Here is a 19,466-nt window from a genome sequence, read left to right on the forward strand (position 1 = left end):
ATGTTTTTATTCACAATGGATGTCACACCTTCTGTAACTTTGGTATCAGCAAGTGTCAGAATTCATCTCTCAGAATTCAAGCTGTTCTCCCAGCTCAGCTCTTCTCTTTGTGCCAGCTGATTCTTGTCAAGTTTGAATAATTGCAACAAAACAACCCCATTTTTCTTGGTCAGCCAATGTGACACAAAATAATGCACCCTGGGAAGGTCCTGATTTCAGACAGGAGGAGGCCCTTTGGCTGTCTTTGGCACCGTGAGGGGGGCAGGGTGGGAGGAAAATGGCTGTATGTCTCCTGGATAGTGCACATGTGAATCTTGGTTGAGGAGAGAACTGAATTCTGCAGTGTATCATTCAGGTGAAATATCCTCACACCTGAGTGAGGTATTGGAGTAGCATGAAAACTTCATGGAACTAGCAAGTGTCAAGATATTTGACCATGACAGCATTTCAAAAATGGGCGGAATTGCATGCACTGAGCATCGTACACACTGCCGATATTACAGACCTAATATTGTATATTAGGCATGGGTGTACATCGGACACAGGCTATATACATCGGATGAGGATGTACATCAGGTATGGTGTACTTTGAGAAAAAGAATATTTGAGGACCAGGATCTCAAATCCGAGATTAGGATCATGGGGCGAAATTCTCCGGAAACGGCACGATGTCCGCCGACTGGCGCCCAAAACGGCGCAAATCAGACGGGCATCGCGCCGCCCCAAAGGTGCGGAATGCTCCGCATCTTTGGGGGCCAAGCCCCAACCATAAGGGGCTAGGTCGGCGCCGGACGAATTTCCGCCCCGCCAGCTGGTGGAAAAGGCCTTTGGTGTCCCGCCAGCTGGCGCGGAAATGACATCTCGGGGCGGCGCATGCGCGGGAGCGTCAGCGGCCGCTGACAGTTTCCCACGCATGCGCAGTGGAAGGAGTCTCTTCTGCCTCCGCCATGGTGGAGACCGTGGCGGAGGCGGAAGGGAAAGAGTGCCCCCACGGCACAGGCCCGCCCGCAGATCGGTGGGCCCCGATCGTGGGCCAGGCCACCGTGGGGGCACCCCCCGGGGCCAGATCACCCCGCGCCCCCCCCCAGGACCCCGGAGCCCGCCCGCACCGCCTTGTCCCGCCGGTAAGGTAGGTGGTTTAATTTAAGCCGGCGGGACAGGCATTTTAGCGGCGGGACTTCGGCCCATCCGGGCCGGTGAATCGAGCGGGGGGGCCTCCCAACCGGCGTGATTACTGCCCCCACCAAATATCCGGTGCCGGAGACTTCGCCAACCGGCGGGGGCGGGATTCACGCCAGCCCCCGGCGATTCTCCGACCCGGCGGGGGGTCGGAGAATCTCGCCCATGGTTTATCAGGCAGCAGTGATTTCCATGCTCCGATATGCTTCATAGACCAGCTATAGTAGGCACTTGCAAAGCACTGGAGAAGTATCACCAGCAATGCCTTCACAAGACCCTTGAAATCTGGTGGCAGGAAAGGCGGTCCATAACACCATCCTCCCCCAAGTCAACTTACTTAGCATTGGCAGCTCGATGGTTCAGTGGTTAGCACTGCTGCCTCATGGCGCTGAGGACTCAGGTTCAATCCTGGCCCTGGATCATTGTCCGTGTGGAGTTTGCACATTCTCCATGTGTCTGCGTGGGTCTTACCCCTACAACCCAAAGATTTGCAGGGTAGGTGGATTGACCACGCTAAATTGGCCCATCATTTGAAATTGTTTTTAAAACTTACTATTGAGAGTTTAATCGCTCAAACCAGCTCCACTGGGTGGGACATGTTCTTCATATGTTTGACACCTGGGGCGGGATTCTCCGCAATCGGCGCGATGTCCGCCGACCAACGCCAAAAACGGCGCAAATCAGTCCGGCATCATGCCGCCCCAAAGGTGCAGAATTCTCCGCATCTTGAGGGGCCGAACCCTCACCTTGAGGGGCTAGGTCCGAGCCAGACTGATTTCCGCCCCGCCAGCTGGCGCGGAAGTGACTTCGCCGGATGACGCATGCGCGGGAGCGTCAGCGCAGTGGAGGGGGTCTCTTCCGCCTCTGCTATAGTGAAGACTAAGGCGAAGGCGGAAGGAAAAGAGTGCCCCCACGGCACAGGCACGCCCGCGGATTGGTGGGCACTGATCGCGGGCCAGGCCACCGTGGGGGCACCCCCCGGGGCCAGATCGCCCCGCTCCCCCCCCCCCCCCCCCAGGACCCCGGAGCCCGCCCGCACTGCCTTGTCCCGCCGTTCGAAAGGTGGTTCAATCCACGCCGGCTGGCGTGGGTTGACAGCGGCGGGACTTCAGCCCACGCGGACCGGAGAATCGCCGGGGGTGGGCCCGCCGACCGGCGGGGCGCGATTCCCGCCCCCGCCGAATCTCCGGTGGCGGAGAATTCGGGACACGGCGGGGGCGGGATACACGCCGGCCCCCGGCGATTCTCCGACCTGGTGGGGGGGTCGTAGAATCGCGCCCCTGAATCTTGAAGCAACTGCTCTACCCACAGCAGAGTTGCAGCAGGAGACTCCCAGGAGCAGGATGACCTCAAAGCATCCCTGATGAGGCCATGGAGTCCCTGTCTTGTGTATGACCAAAATGGAGAAGGTTGAAAATGGGAAAGCACCAAACACATCGAGAGACTGATTCAAGGATGTGCAGAGACAAAGCTGAGGTGTGAGAGAAGTGCCATCGACTCAAGCCTTCAAGCATCACCTGCCTCGCATGTAGCAATCTCCAGTTTATGCATTGGATTTATTATCCATCTCCGAGCTCATTGAACAGGAGTGGTTTGAGTCATCCTCAATCCACAGGGGCTACCTAAGGGCTGAACACCAAATTCTACGTCCTTGCTAGCAGCGGTAGCGGGGTGGACTTGCAACGGAGACTCCAAGCTGGGTGTTCATCTGGCATGGGGTGTACATTGGATGAGGGTGTACATTGGGAATAGAGTGTGTTGGGCCTGAGTATATTGGGTGAAGGTGTATATTGTGCAGTGTATATGTTGGGCCACAGTATATCAAGTGGGGGCTTTATTTTGTGGGGTGGGTCTATTGTATAGGGTTATATCAGATTGGAGGGTATCGTGGACAAGACCTGTGTATCAGGCTGTGGGAACATTGATCAGGGGTATATGAGTTGAGTGAGTTTATACAGGAGGGATGTACTTCTCTTGGCTTCCTGATGTGAATGTACCGGTCACAGAGGTTAGAGCAGGCTGTTGTATGGATTTTCCCCAGCAGGAAAGAAGACATCAGTACTAATCCCATCATCCACATCTGCCTTGTCCCGATCTCGCGCTCTATTCTCCTTCATCCCAATAAGTGCCCTACCTACCACTCTCCTGACTCCTGCCGCTATTCCAACCTATTTTGTTCTATGCCTTCTCTATCCAACCACGGTACTGCCCTGATCCCGCCCGCACTGCCTTGTCCCGCCGTTCGAAAGGTGGTTCAATCCACGCCGGCTGGCGTGGGTTGACAGCGGCGGGACTTCAGCCCACGCGGACCGGAGAATCGCCGGGGGTGGGCCCGCCGACCGGCGGGGCGCGATTCCCGCCCCCGCCGAATCTCCGGTGGCGGAGAATTCGGGACACGGCGGGGGCGGGATACACGCCGGCCCCCGGCGATTTTCCCCAGCAGGAAAGAAGACATCAGTACTAATCCCATCATCCACATCTGCCTTGTCCCGATCTCGCGCTCTATTCTCCTTCATCCCAATAAGTGCCCTACCTACCACTCTCCTGACTCCTGCCGCTATTCCAACCTATTTTGTTCTATGCCTTCTCTATCCAACCACGGTACTGCCCTGATCCCATCTCCCTCCTCTTGTCCCTCGTCTTCCCCCTTCCCCTGTTCCTCCCACCCCACTCCCACCTTTGTGCCTCACCTAAATACCACCCTTGGTCTGGATTTAGAATGAGCAAGTAGCAGCTACTGACCTGTGATGTTCTCCTTCCAGGCAGACAGATTGAGTGAAGGGATGGCAGAACTCGTACAGTCTACAAAGTCGTTGGGATACTCATTATGTGAGAACACATCCACGGGTATTCTCTGAATCCTGGTGTTGTCGCATATGATTCTGGACAGGGTGGCCTTTCCTAGCGTTTCTTTCTGCTGGTCGGTAAACACACCTTTATTTTCCCACCAGAACCTAGTGTGAAACATGCAGCAGGGTCAGGTCCAGAACTTGGATAAGGTGCTAACTGAAAATTGTGAAATCTGAAATAAAACAGAACATGCTGGCAAGACTCAGCAGGTCATGCAGCATCTGTGGTGAGATAAATAGATGGTGGAATAATCCTGCACCCCCCCGCCCCCGCAGCGGACACAAAGATGTGTTGCAATTCCCCTTGGTTTTCCCGCTGCCTGGAATGTCATTTACATCTCATTAAGGCTCAATACACAGCTGCTCGTTGGAATCTCTTTTTTTCCCAAAAAGTAAATAGGTAATCTTTATTCTGAATGGACTAAAATCTTCTCACCCACCCAAGGCTAGTAGCAGACCAGAAAAGTCATTTTACTTACATACATGGAATACTACCCTTGTATCTAAAGACAGTTCAAACAGGTTTCCAAAACATCATTGTACAATTCACTTGCCATAGTCTACAAAACGGCAGCTGCATACACCCGCTTAAAAGGGCAGCTTACTTGGTTTTCAAAACAATTCTTGCCCCTCATCTCGAAGAAATGTAACACTTAGTTTGAAATCTAAACCCTTGCTCATGGACGATCCAACAGAGCACATTAACCTCGACATCATATAGGAAACCTCAAGTGTAACAAGTGTAGCTGGATACTTGAGGTAGCACCACATTCGTCAGAAGAAAAAAGTTATTTTAAGAACGGTTACAGTTGAGGTTACACATAACCCATTTACTGCTGAACTTCAGGCTACAATTATCAGGACAGTACATTTTGTTACAAGATCTTGAATCTTATCTTGAACCGTCTGACGAAGTGCTTCGGCCAAGTTATGAAGACTGCAACAACACCACGGAAGTTGCCCATAGCCTGAAGCCGGACACAGCAACTGGCTTTTCCTCGGTCAGAGCCCAAGTCAAAAAGGAAAACTTAACTCGGAAACACTCCAGGCGAATATCGGAAAGTCTTCGGCGAAACAAGAGGATTACCAATAAAAAATACATAACGAAGCACAGGCAGGAGCAATACAACCTTCTCATTACAAAAAGTAAACTCAAAAGGGAATGTAAAAAAAAAACACTGACTGAACCTGGTAGCAAACGAGACCCACACGACTGATAACTGCAGCCCCCCCCCCAAAAAAACCAAGTCAGAAGAAACCCAAAAAGTAAAATAAAAACGACCAAAACCTCGTAGCAAACTGCAACCCACCCACAACTGACAAACACCCCCTTCAAAAAAAAATCAGGCAAGAAACCAGCATGGTAATGAAAAATTAGTGGTAAGAATTTTTTTTTCCAGAAAAGCACACGCTTCAACCAGTAACAAAGGAAAATAAAGGAGGGGACGGGATAGAAACAAAACAGAGAGATGGGAGGGGAGGGAATGAATGTAGAGGAAGGGAATGCCAGGAGTCCCTTGTGTCCGTGTGGGAGAAACAAAACAGGAGGGGGATGGAGAGGTTGCCATGGGTCCTGTGGTGACAGGGGGGGGGGGGGGGAGACTCGTTGGAATCTCCCCACATCTTCCAATCTCGTGTCATGCCAGTGGGAAATTGCAGCAACCTCAAACCCGTTTGAAAAAGTGTGCATGCGAGGCTTCCAGGTGAGTGCAACATGCATAGTCTACCTGCTATAGCACAGTAAGAAGTCTTACAACACCAGGTTAAAATCCAACAGGTTTGTTTCGAATCACTAGTTTTTGGAGCACTGCTGCTTCCTCAGGTGAATGAAGAGGTGGGTTCCAGAAACATATATATAGACAGAGTCAAAGATGCAAGACGATACTTTGAATGCGAGTCCTTGCAGGTAATTTGCAGGTAATCGCAGGTAACTTGCTATAGTGTTGTTGCGCTCCTGCTGCGCTGAATGCTACTCTGCTAGGGCAGATGGGTTTGCTCCTTCCAGCTCCATCCTGAACTGGTCTTTATGGATAGAACTGTGCTGTGGAAGTCATGGACCCTCTCCTTTTATTGACTCTGATCAGTACTGCGGCTGGGCTTGGGGAGTGCAGGGATCTCATTGCCCGACTGACCGATCGAGGGTGGGTACGAGTTGAGGATGGCACTGACAAAGACAAGGGGGTCAATAGGGAAGGAGGACGGGCAAGGGTGGGGTGGGGGGGAGGGGGCATGATAGCAGGCAGAGGGACAAGGAGATGGACGAGGATGACAAACAATGCAAAGCATTGGTCTTTTCCCTGCCCAAAGGGCAAAGTATTTGAGGGCAAAGGGTACAGGAGTGTCTGGGAAAAGTAATACTCCTCTGGTGTGGATGGTGCATGGAGCAGCGGACGAGGAGCACCACAAGAAAGAAAGTGCTGTTGGGGCAGGAGAGTTTTCGTCAGGTGCCACAGGGAAAGATGGCAGAGGGCAAGAGGGCTGGGCTGCCCGCCCAGTGGTTGACAGAGCAGATGGTGGAGTTCCTCAATGATAGGTTTCAGCAGCAGACGAAAGAGGCCCTGGAGGACCTGGCCAAGGTGGTGGAGCCGCTGAGATCTGGGATGGAGTGAGTTAAGCAGAGGCTGGAGTCCCAGTGCCGAAAGTGGAGGAGGCAGTGGGGGAGCATGAGGAGCAGTCGGCCTCATTAGTGGCTGAGATGGGGTGATACGAGACAGCCAGAAAAAGCTGAGGGAGAAGGTGGAGGATTTGGAGAATCGCTCCAGAAGGCAAGACCTAAGGATTGTTGCGATGCCTGAAGGCATTAAAGTTGCGGAGGCCACGGTGTATGTGGCAAAGGTGTTGGAGAAGTTGATGGGGAGGGGGCATTTGACCTGCCCCTGGAGGTGGACCGGGCGCAAAGGGTGCTGAGGAGGATGCTGCAGGCAGGCGAGCCCCAAGGCTAATGGTGGTGTGGTTGCACCACTTTCTGGACAAGAAGGAGATCCTTCGATGTGCGAGGCAGACCAGGAAATGTACCAGGGAAGGGAGCGAGCTGTGGGTGTACTAGGACCTTAGTGCGGAACTGCCGAAGAGGATGGCCGGGTTTAACTGGATCAAGGCTGCCCTCTTCAAAAAGGGGGTGAAGTTTGGAGTACTGTATCCCGGCCCGCCTGTGGGTGACTTTCCAGAAGCAAGAGTTTTATTTCGACACGCCAGAGGAGGATATGGAATTTATGAAGGACAATGAACTGGAAGGAGTTTTGTGTGCTCTTTAAAGTGTTTGGTGGTGGGTTTTCAGGGGCAGGTTTTCATGGGGGAGCAACAATGGTGAGTGTGCAAAGATTCCTCCTGCGAAATGAAAAGGAGCCACGGATACGGGCAGTCTTGGGACTACAAGGGCTTCACAGTCTGAAGTCAGAGACCGTGGTGGGAAAATTATTGAAGAAAATTCTGAAGAAGAGAATTAATTTCTGCTTGAATTAGGGATAGTCAGCTTGGCTTTGTCAGAGGGAGATCATGCCAAACAAATTTGATAGAATTTTTTGATAAAGTGACCAAGTGTATGGGTGAAGGAAATGCAGTTGATGTAGTTTATATGGATTTTAGCAAAGCCTTTGACAAGGCCCCACATGGGAGACTGATTTAGAAGGTTGAAGCACATGGAATTCAAGGAAACTTGTCGAGATGAATCCGAAACTAGCTTCGTAATATGACACAAAGGGTAATGATAGAAGGCTGTTTGAGTAACTGGACACCGGTGTCCAGCGGCATACCACATGGATCGGTGCTGGATTCCTTACTGTTTGTTATATATCTAAATGATATAGACGAGAACGTGGGGGGAATAATAAGTAAGTTTGCAGACTACGCCAAGATTGGTAGGATGGTTGACAGCAAGGAAGATGGTCGTACGTTACAGGAAGATATAGCTGGGATTCCCCAAGCTCGTGACACGTGGGAGAATCGGCAGGGGCGCGGGAAATTCCTGCCGCTCTGACGCCGGGCCGCCGATTCTCCGGCCAAAGGTGCCTGCGTGGTCGCCGCGGCACTGGTCGGGGGCCTCTGAAATAGGTCCCCGCGGCGATTCTCCTTGGGCAACGGGCCGGGTTCCGTCGAGTCCCGCTGGCGTGGTTCAAATCTGGTTCCACCTGGCGGGAGCTTGGACCCGCAGCTGCTGTGGACGTCCTGGTTGAGGGGGGGGGGGGGGCGGGGGGGATCTGACTCCGGGCGGCCCCCCACGGGGTCCAGGCCCGCGATCGGGGGCTTCCGATCGGCAGGCGGCTGTGATCTGGAGGGGGCCTACCTCCTTCAGCGCGGGCCAGCTGTTATGTCCCCAACATGTTGCTCCGCGCTTGCGTGGAGACGGCAATCACACACATGCGCCAGCGTGGAGACGGCCGTTGTGCACATGCGCTGGCCTTGCAGGGCCACCTTTCGGCGTAGAGCAGCGCGCAACACTCTGGCGCCGTGCTAGCCCCCTAAAAACCAGGAGACCCATTGATGCCAGCGTACACTACTCCGGTGTTTACGCCCCCTAAAAACTGCTGGGCCAGGAGGCCCGTTGACGCCAGCGTACACCAATCCAGCGTCAACACTTGGCCGGGATTTCGGAGAATCCCGGCCATATTTGGGTTGGTCAGATGGGCAGAGCAGTGGCAGATGATATTTAACCCTGATAAGTAAGAGGTGATGTACTTTGGAAGAAGAATCAGGACAAAGAAGCTCAGAGGAACAGATGGGTCTTGGGGTCCTTGTTCACAGATCCCTGAAGGTGTCAGAGCAGGTGAATAGGGTCGTTAAGAAGGCATAATGGACACTTGCCTCAGTTACAGCACATAATATAAGAGCAAGGAACTGTACAGAACATTGGTTAGGCCGCAGCTGGAGTACTGTGTGCAGTTATGGTCACCTCACTATAGGAAGGAGGTTATTACATTGGAGGGGGTACAAAATGATTCACTAGGATGTTGTTGCCTGGGATGGAGCATCTGAGGTATAAGGAGAGACTGGATAGTCCTGGATTGTTTTCTTTAGAGCAAGGAAGGCTGAGAGCGGATATGATTGAAGTGTTTAAGATTAAGGGGCAGCACGGTAGCATTGTGGATAGCACAATTGCTTCACCGCTCCAGGGTCCCAGGTTCGATTCCGGCTTGGGTCACTGTCTGTGCGGAGTCTGCACATCCTCCCCGTGTGTGCGTGGGTTTCCTCCGGGCGCTCTGGTTTCCTCCCACAGTCCAAAGATGTGCAGGTTAGGTGGATTGGCCATGATAAATTGCCCTTAGTGTCCAAAATTGCCCTTAGTGTTGGGTGGGGTTACTGGGTTATGGGGATAGCGTGGCGGTGTGGACCTTGGGTAGGGTGCTCTTTCCAAGAGCCAGTGCAGACTCGATGGGCCGAATGGCCTCCTTCTGCACTGCAAATTCTATGAAATTCTGAGGGCTTTGGATAGGATAAACACCTGTTTCCCTTGGTTTATGGGTCAATCACATGGGGGCATGTATTTAGTGTGAGGGGCAGGAGATTCCAGAGGGGATTTGAAAAAAAAAAATCCACTCAGTGGGGTGAGAATCTGGAATAGGATGCACTGCCTCGGAAGGTAGTGGAAGCTGGAAACCACGCAACTTTTAAAAAGTATTTGGATGAGCACTTGAATTGCCATCATATTCAAGGATATGGGACAAGTGCTGGGAAGTGGGATTCTTTCTTTCATAAATTTTTAGAGTACCCAATTAATTTTTTCCAATTAAGGGGCAATTTAATGTGGCCAATCCACCTAACCTGCACATAAGAACATAAGAACTAGGAGCGGGAGTAGGCCATCTGGCCCCTCGAGCCTGCTCCACCATTCAATGAGATCATGGCTGATCTTTTGTGGACTCAGTTCTACTTTCCGGCCTGAACACCATAACCCTTAATCCCTTTATTCTTCAAAAAACTATCTATCTTTATCTTAAAAACATGTGCAACATCTTTGTGTTGTGGGGGCGAAACCCACGCAAACACAGGGAGAATGTGCAAACTCCATACGGTGACCCAGAGCCGGGATTGAACCTGGGACCTCAGTGCCATGAGGCAGCAATGCTAACCACTGTGCCACCGTGCTGTTCATGGTGACTGGGATTAGCACGAGATTAGGGGTAGTTATTCTCGGTGCAGACTTATTGGGCCAAAGGGTTGTTTCTGCACTGTACGACTCTGACTCTATAGGAGACAGCACAAAATAGCAGTAGGCATGCAGAAGGTGTAATCATTGGAAGCATAGTCTACCCCAGTTGCAGGGAGGAGCAAGGTTTCTGTGCTCTGCAGGAGAAAAGCACAGCTTGGTGTGCAGGGGTGTCCTATAATCGATGTCCCTGGGCATAGCGGGCTCTGTACTGGGCTGCAGAGGGAATGGTAATGGTGACTGGGAACATCTGCAACTTGTAGATAGGTATGGAGGAGGTGCAGAATTGTCATGGTGGGGGATCACCTCTGCACATAACGGTGCACACAGCCTCCAGATGGGATGGGTAGAGGTTGACATGGGACATGGGTGCCTCACAAGTGATGGGTTCTGCGAGGGAATTGGAACATCTACTACTGCAATGTTGGCATCCAGTATTAGTGAGGGAAACTGGAGAATATCAGGAGGTCGTTGTATCTGCACATCATGAGGCTCCAGGTAAATTGGAAGCACATAAGCGGATCCATGGTATTTCAGAGCGCCAATGATGACTATCAGTGAACTTGGTTCATTACTAATTGGACCTGGAGGATTAGATGGGGCACTGGTGTTAAGACCATAAGACCATATGACATAGGAGCAGAATTAGGCCATTTGGCCCATCGAGTCTGCTCTGCCATTCAATCATGGTTGAAATTTTTCTTATCCCCATTCTACTGCCTACATAACCCTTGATCCCCTTATTAATCAAGAACCTATCTATTTCTGCCTTAAAGACACTCAGTGATTTGACCTCCACAGCCATCTATAGCAAAGAAATCCACAGATTCACCACTCTCTGGCTGAAGAAATTCCTCCTCATCTCAGTTTTAAAGGATAGTCCCTTTAGTCTGAGACTGTGCCCTCGGGTTATAGTTTTTCCTACAAGCGGAAACATTCTCTCCACGTCCACTCTATCCAGGTCTCACAGTATCCTGTAAGTTTCAATAAGATTCCCCCTCATCCTTTTAAACTCCAACAAGTACAGACCCAGAATCCTCAACTGCTCCTCATATGACAAGCTTTCCATTCCAGGGGTAATTCTTGTGAACCTCCTCTGGACCCTTTCCTAGGCCAGCATATCCTTCCTTGGATACAGAGCCCAAAACTGCTCATAGGCACGGTAGCACAGTGGTTAGCACTATTGTTTCACATCGCCAGGGTTCCAGGTTTGATTCTGGCTTGGGTCACTGTCTGTGCGGAATCTACACGTTCTCAGTGTCTGCGTGGGTTTCCTCCGGATGTTCGTTTACTCTCACAAGTCCTGAAACACATGCTGTTAGGTAAATTGGACATTCTGAATTCTCCCTCAGTGTACCCGAACAGGCGCCGGAGTGTGGCGACTGGGGCTTTTCACAGTAACTTCATTGCAATGTTAATGTAAGCTCCTGTTAAACATATAGAGAATATAGAACATAGAACATAGAAAATACAGCACAGAACAGGCCCTTCGGCCCACGATGTTGTGACGAACCTTTGTCCTAGATTAATCATAGATTATCATTGAATTTACAGTGCAGAAGGAGGCCATTCGGCCCCCTGAGTCTGCACCGGCTCTTGGAAAGAGCACCCCACCCAAACTCAACACCTCCACCCAACACCAAGGGCAATTTGGACACTAAGGGCAATTTATCATGGCCAATCCACCTACCCTGCACATCTTTGGACTGTGGGAGGAAACCGGAGCACCCGGAGGAAACCCACGCAGACACGGGGAGGACGTGCAGACTCCGCACAGACAGTGACCCAAGCCGGAATCGAACCTGGGACCCTGGAGCTGTGAAGCAATTGTGCTATCCACAATGCTACCGTGCTGCCCTTAAGAACAAATAAATCTACACTATACCATTTTACCGTAATCCATGTACCTATCCAATAAGGTCCCTAATGTTTCCGACTCAACTACTTCCAGAGGCAGTGCATTCCATGCCCCCACTACTCTCTGGGTAAAGAACCTACCTCTGATATCCCTCCTATATCTTCCACCTTTCACCTTAAATTTATGTCCCCTTGTAATGGTTTGTTCCACCCGGGGAATAAGTCTCTGACTGTCTACTTTATCTATTCCCCTGATCATCTTATAAACCTCTATCAAGTCGCCCCTCATCCTTCTCCGTTCTAATGAGAAAAGGCCTAGCACCCTCAACCTTTCCTCGTAAGACCTACTCTCCATTCCAGGTAACATCCTGGTAAATCTTCTTTGCACCTTTTCCAAAGCTTCCACATCCTTCCTAAAATGAGATGACCAGAACTGTACACAGTACTCCAAATGTGGCCTTACCAAAGTTTTGTACAGCTGCATCATCACCTCACGGCTCTTAAATTCAATCCCTCTGTTAATGAACGCGAGCACACCATAGGCCTTCTTCACAGCTCTATCCACTTGAGTGGCAACTTTCAAAGATGTATGAACATAGACCCCGAGATCTCTCTGCTCCTCCACATTGCCAAGAACTCTACCGTTAACCCTGTATTCCGCATTCATATTTGTCCTTCCAAAATGGACAACCTCACACTTTTCAGGGTTAAACTCCATCTGCCACTTCTCAGCCCAGCTCTGCATCCTATCTATGTCTCTTTGCAGCCGACAACAGCCCTCCTTACTATCCACAACTCCACCAATCTTCGTATCGTCTGCAAATTTACTGACCCACCCTTCAACTCCCTCATCCAAGTCATTAATGAAAATCACAAACAGCAGAGGACCCAGAACTGATCCCTGCGGTACGCCACTGGTAACTGGGATCCAGGCTGAATATTTGCCATCCACCACCACTCTCTGACTTCTATCGGTTAGCCAGTTCGTTATCCAACTGGCCAAATTTCCCACTATCCCATGCCTCCTTACTTTCTGCAGAAGCCTACCATGGGGAACCTTATCAAATGCCTTACTAAAATCCATGTACACTACATCCACTGCTTTACCTTCATCCACATGCTTGGTCACCTCCTCAAAGAATTCAATAAGATTTGTAAGGCAAGACCTACCCCTCACAAATCCGTGCTGACTATCCCTAATCAAGCAGTGTCTTTCCAGATGCTCAGAAATCCTATCCTTCAGTACCCTTTCCATTACTTTGCCTACCACCGAAGTAAGACTAACTGGCCTGTAATTCCCAGGTTTAGCCCTAGTCCCTTTTTTGACCAGGGGCACGACATTTGCCACTCTCCAATCCCCTGGTACCACCCCTGTTGACAGTGAGGACAAAAAGATCATTGCCAACGGCTCTGCAATTTCATCTCTTGCTTCCCATAGAATCCTTGGATATATCCCGTCAGGCCCGGGGGACTTGTCTATCCTCAAGTTTTTCAAAATGCCCAACACATCTTCCTTCCTAACAAGTATTTCCTCGAGCTTACCAGTCTGTTTCACACTGTCCTCTCCAACAATATCGCCCCTCTCATTTGTAAATACAGAAGAAAAGTACTCGTTCAAGACCTCTCCTATCTCTTCAGACTCAATACACAATCTCCCGCTACTGTCCTTGATCGGACCTACCCTCGCTCTAGTCATTCTCATATTTCTCACATATGTGTAAAAGGCCTTGGGGTTTTCCTTGATCCTACCCGCCAAAGATTGTTCATGCCCTCTCTTAGCTCTCCTAATCCCTTTCTTCAGTTCCCTCCTGGCTATCTTGTATCCCTCCAATGCCCTGTCTGAACCTTGTTTCCTCAGCCTTACATAAGTCTCCTTTTTCCTCTTAACAAGACATTCAACCTCTCTTGTCAACCATGGTTCCCTCACTCGACCATCTCTTCCCTGCCTGACAGGGACATACATATCAAGGACACGTAGTACTTGTTCCTTGAACAAGTTCCACATTTCACTTGTGTCCTTCCCTGACAGCCTATGTTCTCAACTTATGCACTTCAATTCTTGTCTGACAACATTGTATTTACCCTTCCCCCAATTGTAAACCTTGCCCTGTTGCACGCACCTATCCCTCTCCATTACTAAAGTGAAAGTCACAGAATTGTGGTCACTATCTCCAAAATGCTCCCCCACTAACAAATCTATCACTTGCCCTGGTTCATTACCAAGTACTAAATCCAATATTGCCCCTCCTCTGGTCGGACAATCTACATACTGTGTTAGAAAAGTTTCCTGGACACACTGCACAAACACCACCCCATCCAAACTATTTGATCTAAAGAGTTTCCACTCAATATTTGGGAAGTTAAAGTCACCCATGACTACTACCCTGTGACTTCTGCACCTTTCCAAAATCTGTTTCCCAATCTGTTCCTCCACATAGACATAGAACATACAGTGCAGAAGGAGGCCATTCGGCCCATCGAGTCTGCACCGACCCACATTAATCCCTCACTTCCACCCCATCCCCGCAACCCAATAACCCCTCCCAACCCTTATGGACACTACGGGTAATTTAGCATGGTCAATCCACCTAACCTGCACGTCTTTGGACTGTGGGAGGAAACCGGAGCACCCGGAGGAAACCCACGCGGACACGGGGAGAACGTGCAAACTCCGCACAGACAGTGACCCAGCGGGGAATCGAACCTGGGACCCTGGCGCTGTGAAGCCACAGTGCTAATCACTTGTGCTACCGTGCATCTCTGCTACTATTGGGGGGCCTATAGAAAACGCCTAACAAGATGACTGCTCCTTTCCTATTTCTGACTTCAATGCACAATATGTACAGGAAATCACTCCAATGACCCAAGTCCAGGGAGCTTGACCACCCCAGATGTGTTTGTCACTGAAAGTGAGATTCTTCCAGTCCACTTCTGTTCAGTATGAAAAGCAATGCTCTATTGGACAGCGGATTCTTGTCCGATGTACAGATGTGCTGCACAGAGCTTCAGCTTGTTAAATTTGTGAAATACTCTAACACACATCTGAGGATCTTTAAACTATGGGTCTTGCCAAGTAACTTGTAAACTATGAATTTTGCCCTTTCTGCCATAATTCCATATCCCAACAGAGTAGATGTATTCTTGCTATTTGGATTTAGGGAATTGCGGTCTTTCCCCTATAGCAAGCACCAGGAACAGTAGCTTAGTTTGACTTTGCTAGGGTCAAAGGAAAACAAATTAAACACAAAATGTATAAAAATGTGTGTGCAGTACTTTCATGGCCAAGGGCTAGGAATTTCCATACACACCTGTCTCCATCCCTCACAACCTGGAATTGCTTCCCAAGAACGCAGGCCAGGAGTTCACCAACCCGAGCTCCGGGCAGGAATGGCTCTGCTATTGCACCAATCCACACATCTATGTTCTCCGGGGTCTTGTACACCGACATGAGCTTTGCGACCAAGTCCGTATTGTTAAATATTTGCATTAATTCAGAGATATTCCTGGCTTCCTGCAGTCCGCAGAACTGTCTCCAGGCATTGTAACCTACACAAAAAAAAGGACATCCAAACCACTCTTTGAAAATAAGTTGCAGTCATATGCGTAGCTTCAAAAACCACTGTGGATATCTATAATTTGCATGACATTAATGGAAAGACACATTTGTACATAGCCATAGGTGTTGGGATGCTGAATAAGGGTTGTTTGGCTGTTAGTTGCATTGTCCCAATTCAGTGAACTAGACAGTTGTCTGGGGTGGCAGAATTTGTGGAGAGGAACGGCAAAAAACTGCCACCTTTGAAGATAAATAAATAAATCAGAACTCAATGTCAGCTATATTTGTTTCCAGCATTTATGTGATTGAAAGGAAGGGATCGTGACAATTACTTTAGCTGTGTTTTCCTTTTAGAAATGTTGGTCACGACTTCCGGTGGAGACATGTAGGAGGAGGTCGCACATTCGGTCACTCCTGCCAGGGTCCTCGGCTTTTGTCCTTTTTCCCCCACATTTTGGAGAGAATTTGATTGGAAACCTCTCCCAATTGAATGTTGGTTATGAAAGGATGTCTAAAAGCCAAAGAAAGAATACTTTGAAGAAAAAAAAACATTTATCCAGATCCTGGTCAGATGTGCCCTATGCACCACCCTGAACTGAATCAGCTGAGCCTAGCACATGAGAATGTGGAGTTGCCCATATGAAGAGCCTCACTCCACACCCCTCCATTAAAAACAGGACCAGCTCCCTCTCCCATTTCCATTTTACCTCAACCAGCAGAGCTAGCTCCACTGACAAAATCCGACCATAAATATCTGATATCCTCCCCTTCCCCAACTCAGCCAGCAAAAGGACCCTATCCACCTTGGGTAGGGTGCTCTTTCCAAGAGCCGGTGCAGACTCGATGGGCCGAATGGCCTCCTTCTGCACTGTAAATTCTATGATGGGTGGGACGGGTGTTCCATTCAGGACTGGATAGGAAGATGAGGCGGGGTGGCGGTGCTTGTGAATAAGCGGGTGGAGTTCGAGGCGGGGAGCATTGTGATAGATTCGGGAGGGAGGTTCGTGATGGTGAGTGAGAAGCTGGAGGAGATGTAGATTTCATGAGGCGGGTGCTGGGGAAGATTCCTGACCTGGACTCGCACTGGTTGATCTTGGGAGTGGATTTTGGATAATGGTTATAGAGCCAAGCTTGGACTGGTCGAGCCCGAGGTCGGGGAAGGTTTTGGCAGTGGTGAAGGAGCTGAAGGGGTTTATGGAGCATATAGGACGGGAGGTGGACACGTGGAGGTTTGGGAGGCTGAGGGCGAAGGAATTTTCATATTTTTCACATGTGCACCCATTCCTGGAGTATCCACTGGCACTGGGTGGATTTGCGAGTGGACCGGGGAAGGGGGGGTTGCCCAGCCCCCAACGTGGTGGCTGGATGTAAGGTTGTTGGCAGATGAGGAGATGTGCGAGTGGGTGAGGCCTGCAATTTGGGGGTATGTGGAACTCAACGATACGGGGGAGATCACGGCCGCCACGCTTTGGAAGGCACTCAAGGCGATGGTTTGGGAGGAGTTTATTTCAATTTGGACGCATAGGGAGAAGGCGGAATGGGCAGGCTGGTAGAGGAGATCCTGAGGGTGGACAGGTATTCGGAGGCACCAGAGGCAGGGCTGTTTAAGGAGAGGCAGAGGCTCCAGATGGAGTTCGGATTAGTGTCCACGGAGAAGATGGTGGGGCAGCAATGGAGGGCCAGAGGGGCACTATATGAGTACGGGGAGAAGGTGAGCAGGATGCTGGCCCACTAGCTGAGGAAGCAGGAGGTAGCGCGGGAGAATGGCAGAGTAAAGGACCAGATGGGAAGGGTGATGTTGGACGCGGTTGGGGTGAATGGGGCGTTTGAGGCTTTTACAGGGGATCATATAAATCGGAGCCCCCGCCTAGGGGGGAAGGAATACGGTGATTCCTGGATGGGCTGGACTTTCCCAGGGGTGGACGAGGAATTGGTGCAGTTCGGGGGCCCCTATTCGGTTGAGGGAGGTGATGGAGCAATGCAGGCAGGGAAAGCCCTGGGCCTGGTTGGATTCCCGGTGGAGTTTTATAAAAGGTTTGGAGGAGACCTGGGGCCAGTGCTGGTAAGGGCATACAACAAGGCTAGGGAGAGGGGGGAACACCACCCTACACTGCCGCAGGAATCCATCTCTTTGATATTGAAAAATCAAATCATTCTCATTCTTCATCCTCTTCATTCACCTGAGGAAGGAGCAGCGCTCCGAAAGCTAGTGACATCGAAACAAACCTGTTGGACTTTAACCTGGTGTTGTAAGACTTCGTACTGTGCTCACCCCAGTCCAGCGCCGGCATCTCCACATCATATTGAAAAATGACAAGGATCCTGAGCAGTGTGGATCATACTGTCAGATATCATTATTGAATGTAGACGCCAAATTGCTGGCGAAGGTGTTGGCTTTGTGAATTGAGGGCTGCGTCCCGGGCGTGATGGCAAGGACCAAACAGGGTTGTGATTGGGAGACAGCTGTCGGCGAATGTGAGGAGGCTGCTTAATGTGATTCTGATGCCTTCGGAGGGGCAGGAGGTGGAGGTGGAGAATGCTTTTGACCGGGTGGAGTGGGTATATCTGTGGGAGGTGCTGGGCGGTTTGGGTTCGGGCAGGGGTTTGTGGACTGGGTCCGGTTACTGTACAAGGCACCGATCGCAAGTGTGCGGGCGAACAGGGTGAGTTCAGGATACTTTGGGCTGCATCGGGGGACAAAGCAGGGATGCACGCTCTCCCGTTCCTCTTTGCCTTAGCAATAGAGCCACTGGCAATGGTGCTTCGAGCATTGAGGGATTGGAAAGGATCGTGCGCAGGTGGGGGGCGTCGAGCACAGGGATGTACACGGATGACCTGTTGTTATACATTTCGGACACACTGGATGGCATTAGGGGCATTATGGGGATCTTGAAGGACTTTGGCCAGTTCTCCATGTTCAAATTCAACATGGGAAAGAGTGAGGTGTTCCCGATTGAGACCAGAGGGCAGGAGAGGAGGTTAGGGGAGCTGCCGATTAAGGTAGTGGGGCAGGTTTCAGGTACTTGGGCATCCAGGTGACGCGGGGTTGGGCGCAGTTGCAAAGTTGAATTTGACTCAGTTGGTGGAGCAGGTGAAGGGGATTTTAAGAGGTGGGATGTGCTGCTGCTGTCACTGGTGGGACAGGTGCAGACGGTAAAGATGACGGTGCTGCCAAGGTTCCTGTTTGTATTTCAGAACCTCCCGATCTTTGTCCCAAAGTCGTTCTTTCAAAAGGTTAGCGCACTGTTCTCTGGGTTTGTGTGGGTGTGGAAGACCCCACAGGTCAAGTGGGCTTTTTGGGAGTGGGGGCAAGGAGGGGTTTGGGGGGGTGGTGGGCTGGCATTGCCGAATATAATGAACTACTACTGGGCGGTGAACATCTCCATGGTTAGGAAATGGGTAGTGGGGGAGGGGGTGGTATGAGGGCGGATGGAGGCGGCTTCTTGTAGGGAAACGAACTGAAGGACGTTTTTAACTGTGCCTCTGCCGTTCTCGCCGGCCAGGCACTCTGTGAGCCCAGTGGTGGTGTCGGCCTTGAGGGTGTGGGGGCAGTGGAGGCAGCATTTGGGACTGCAGGGTGCCTCGGTGTGGTAGTCACCACTAGTGGCATATTATATGTATTATGGCATTGCCCGTATATTCGAGGTACAAGGGTAAATCCCTGCCTGCTGGCTCCGCCCAGTAGGTGGCGTATAAATGTGTGTGCCCACCGGTGCTGCAGCCATTCTGGTTCCAGCTACAGGAGGCACAACATCTTTGCTCAATAAAACCTCGATTATTCCACTACTCTCGGCTTTGTGGTAATTGATAGTGCATCACCCGGTGTGGGCACCGATCTGTGAGAATCATAGGCTTGCACTGGAGGGCTGGATGCGCGGTTTCG

General features: G+C 50.7%; 1 protein-coding gene across 1 annotated transcript in view; it reads right to left on the reverse strand.

Annotated features, from left to right (window-relative positions):
* Positions 1 to 19,466, reverse strand: part of LOC140430274 (eosinophil peroxidase-like) — a 93,089-nt gene that overhangs the window by 12,868 nt on the left and 60,755 nt on the right. Inside the window, exons 12-13 of the mRNA XM_072517697.1 lie at positions 15,336 to 15,573; positions 3,922 to 4,133 (exon numbers count right to left, since the gene is read on the reverse strand). Coding sequence (XP_072373798.1) covers positions 3,922 to 4,133; positions 15,336 to 15,573 — 450 coding nt within the window. The remainder of the gene's footprint in view (positions 1 to 3,921; positions 4,134 to 15,335; positions 15,574 to 19,466) is intronic.

Source organism: Scyliorhinus torazame, chromosome 10 (assembly GCF_047496885.1).
Source record: "Scyliorhinus torazame isolate Kashiwa2021f chromosome 10, sScyTor2.1, whole genome shotgun sequence".
NCBI classification, from domain to species: Eukaryota; Metazoa; Chordata; class Chondrichthyes; order Carcharhiniformes; family Scyliorhinidae; genus Scyliorhinus; species Scyliorhinus torazame.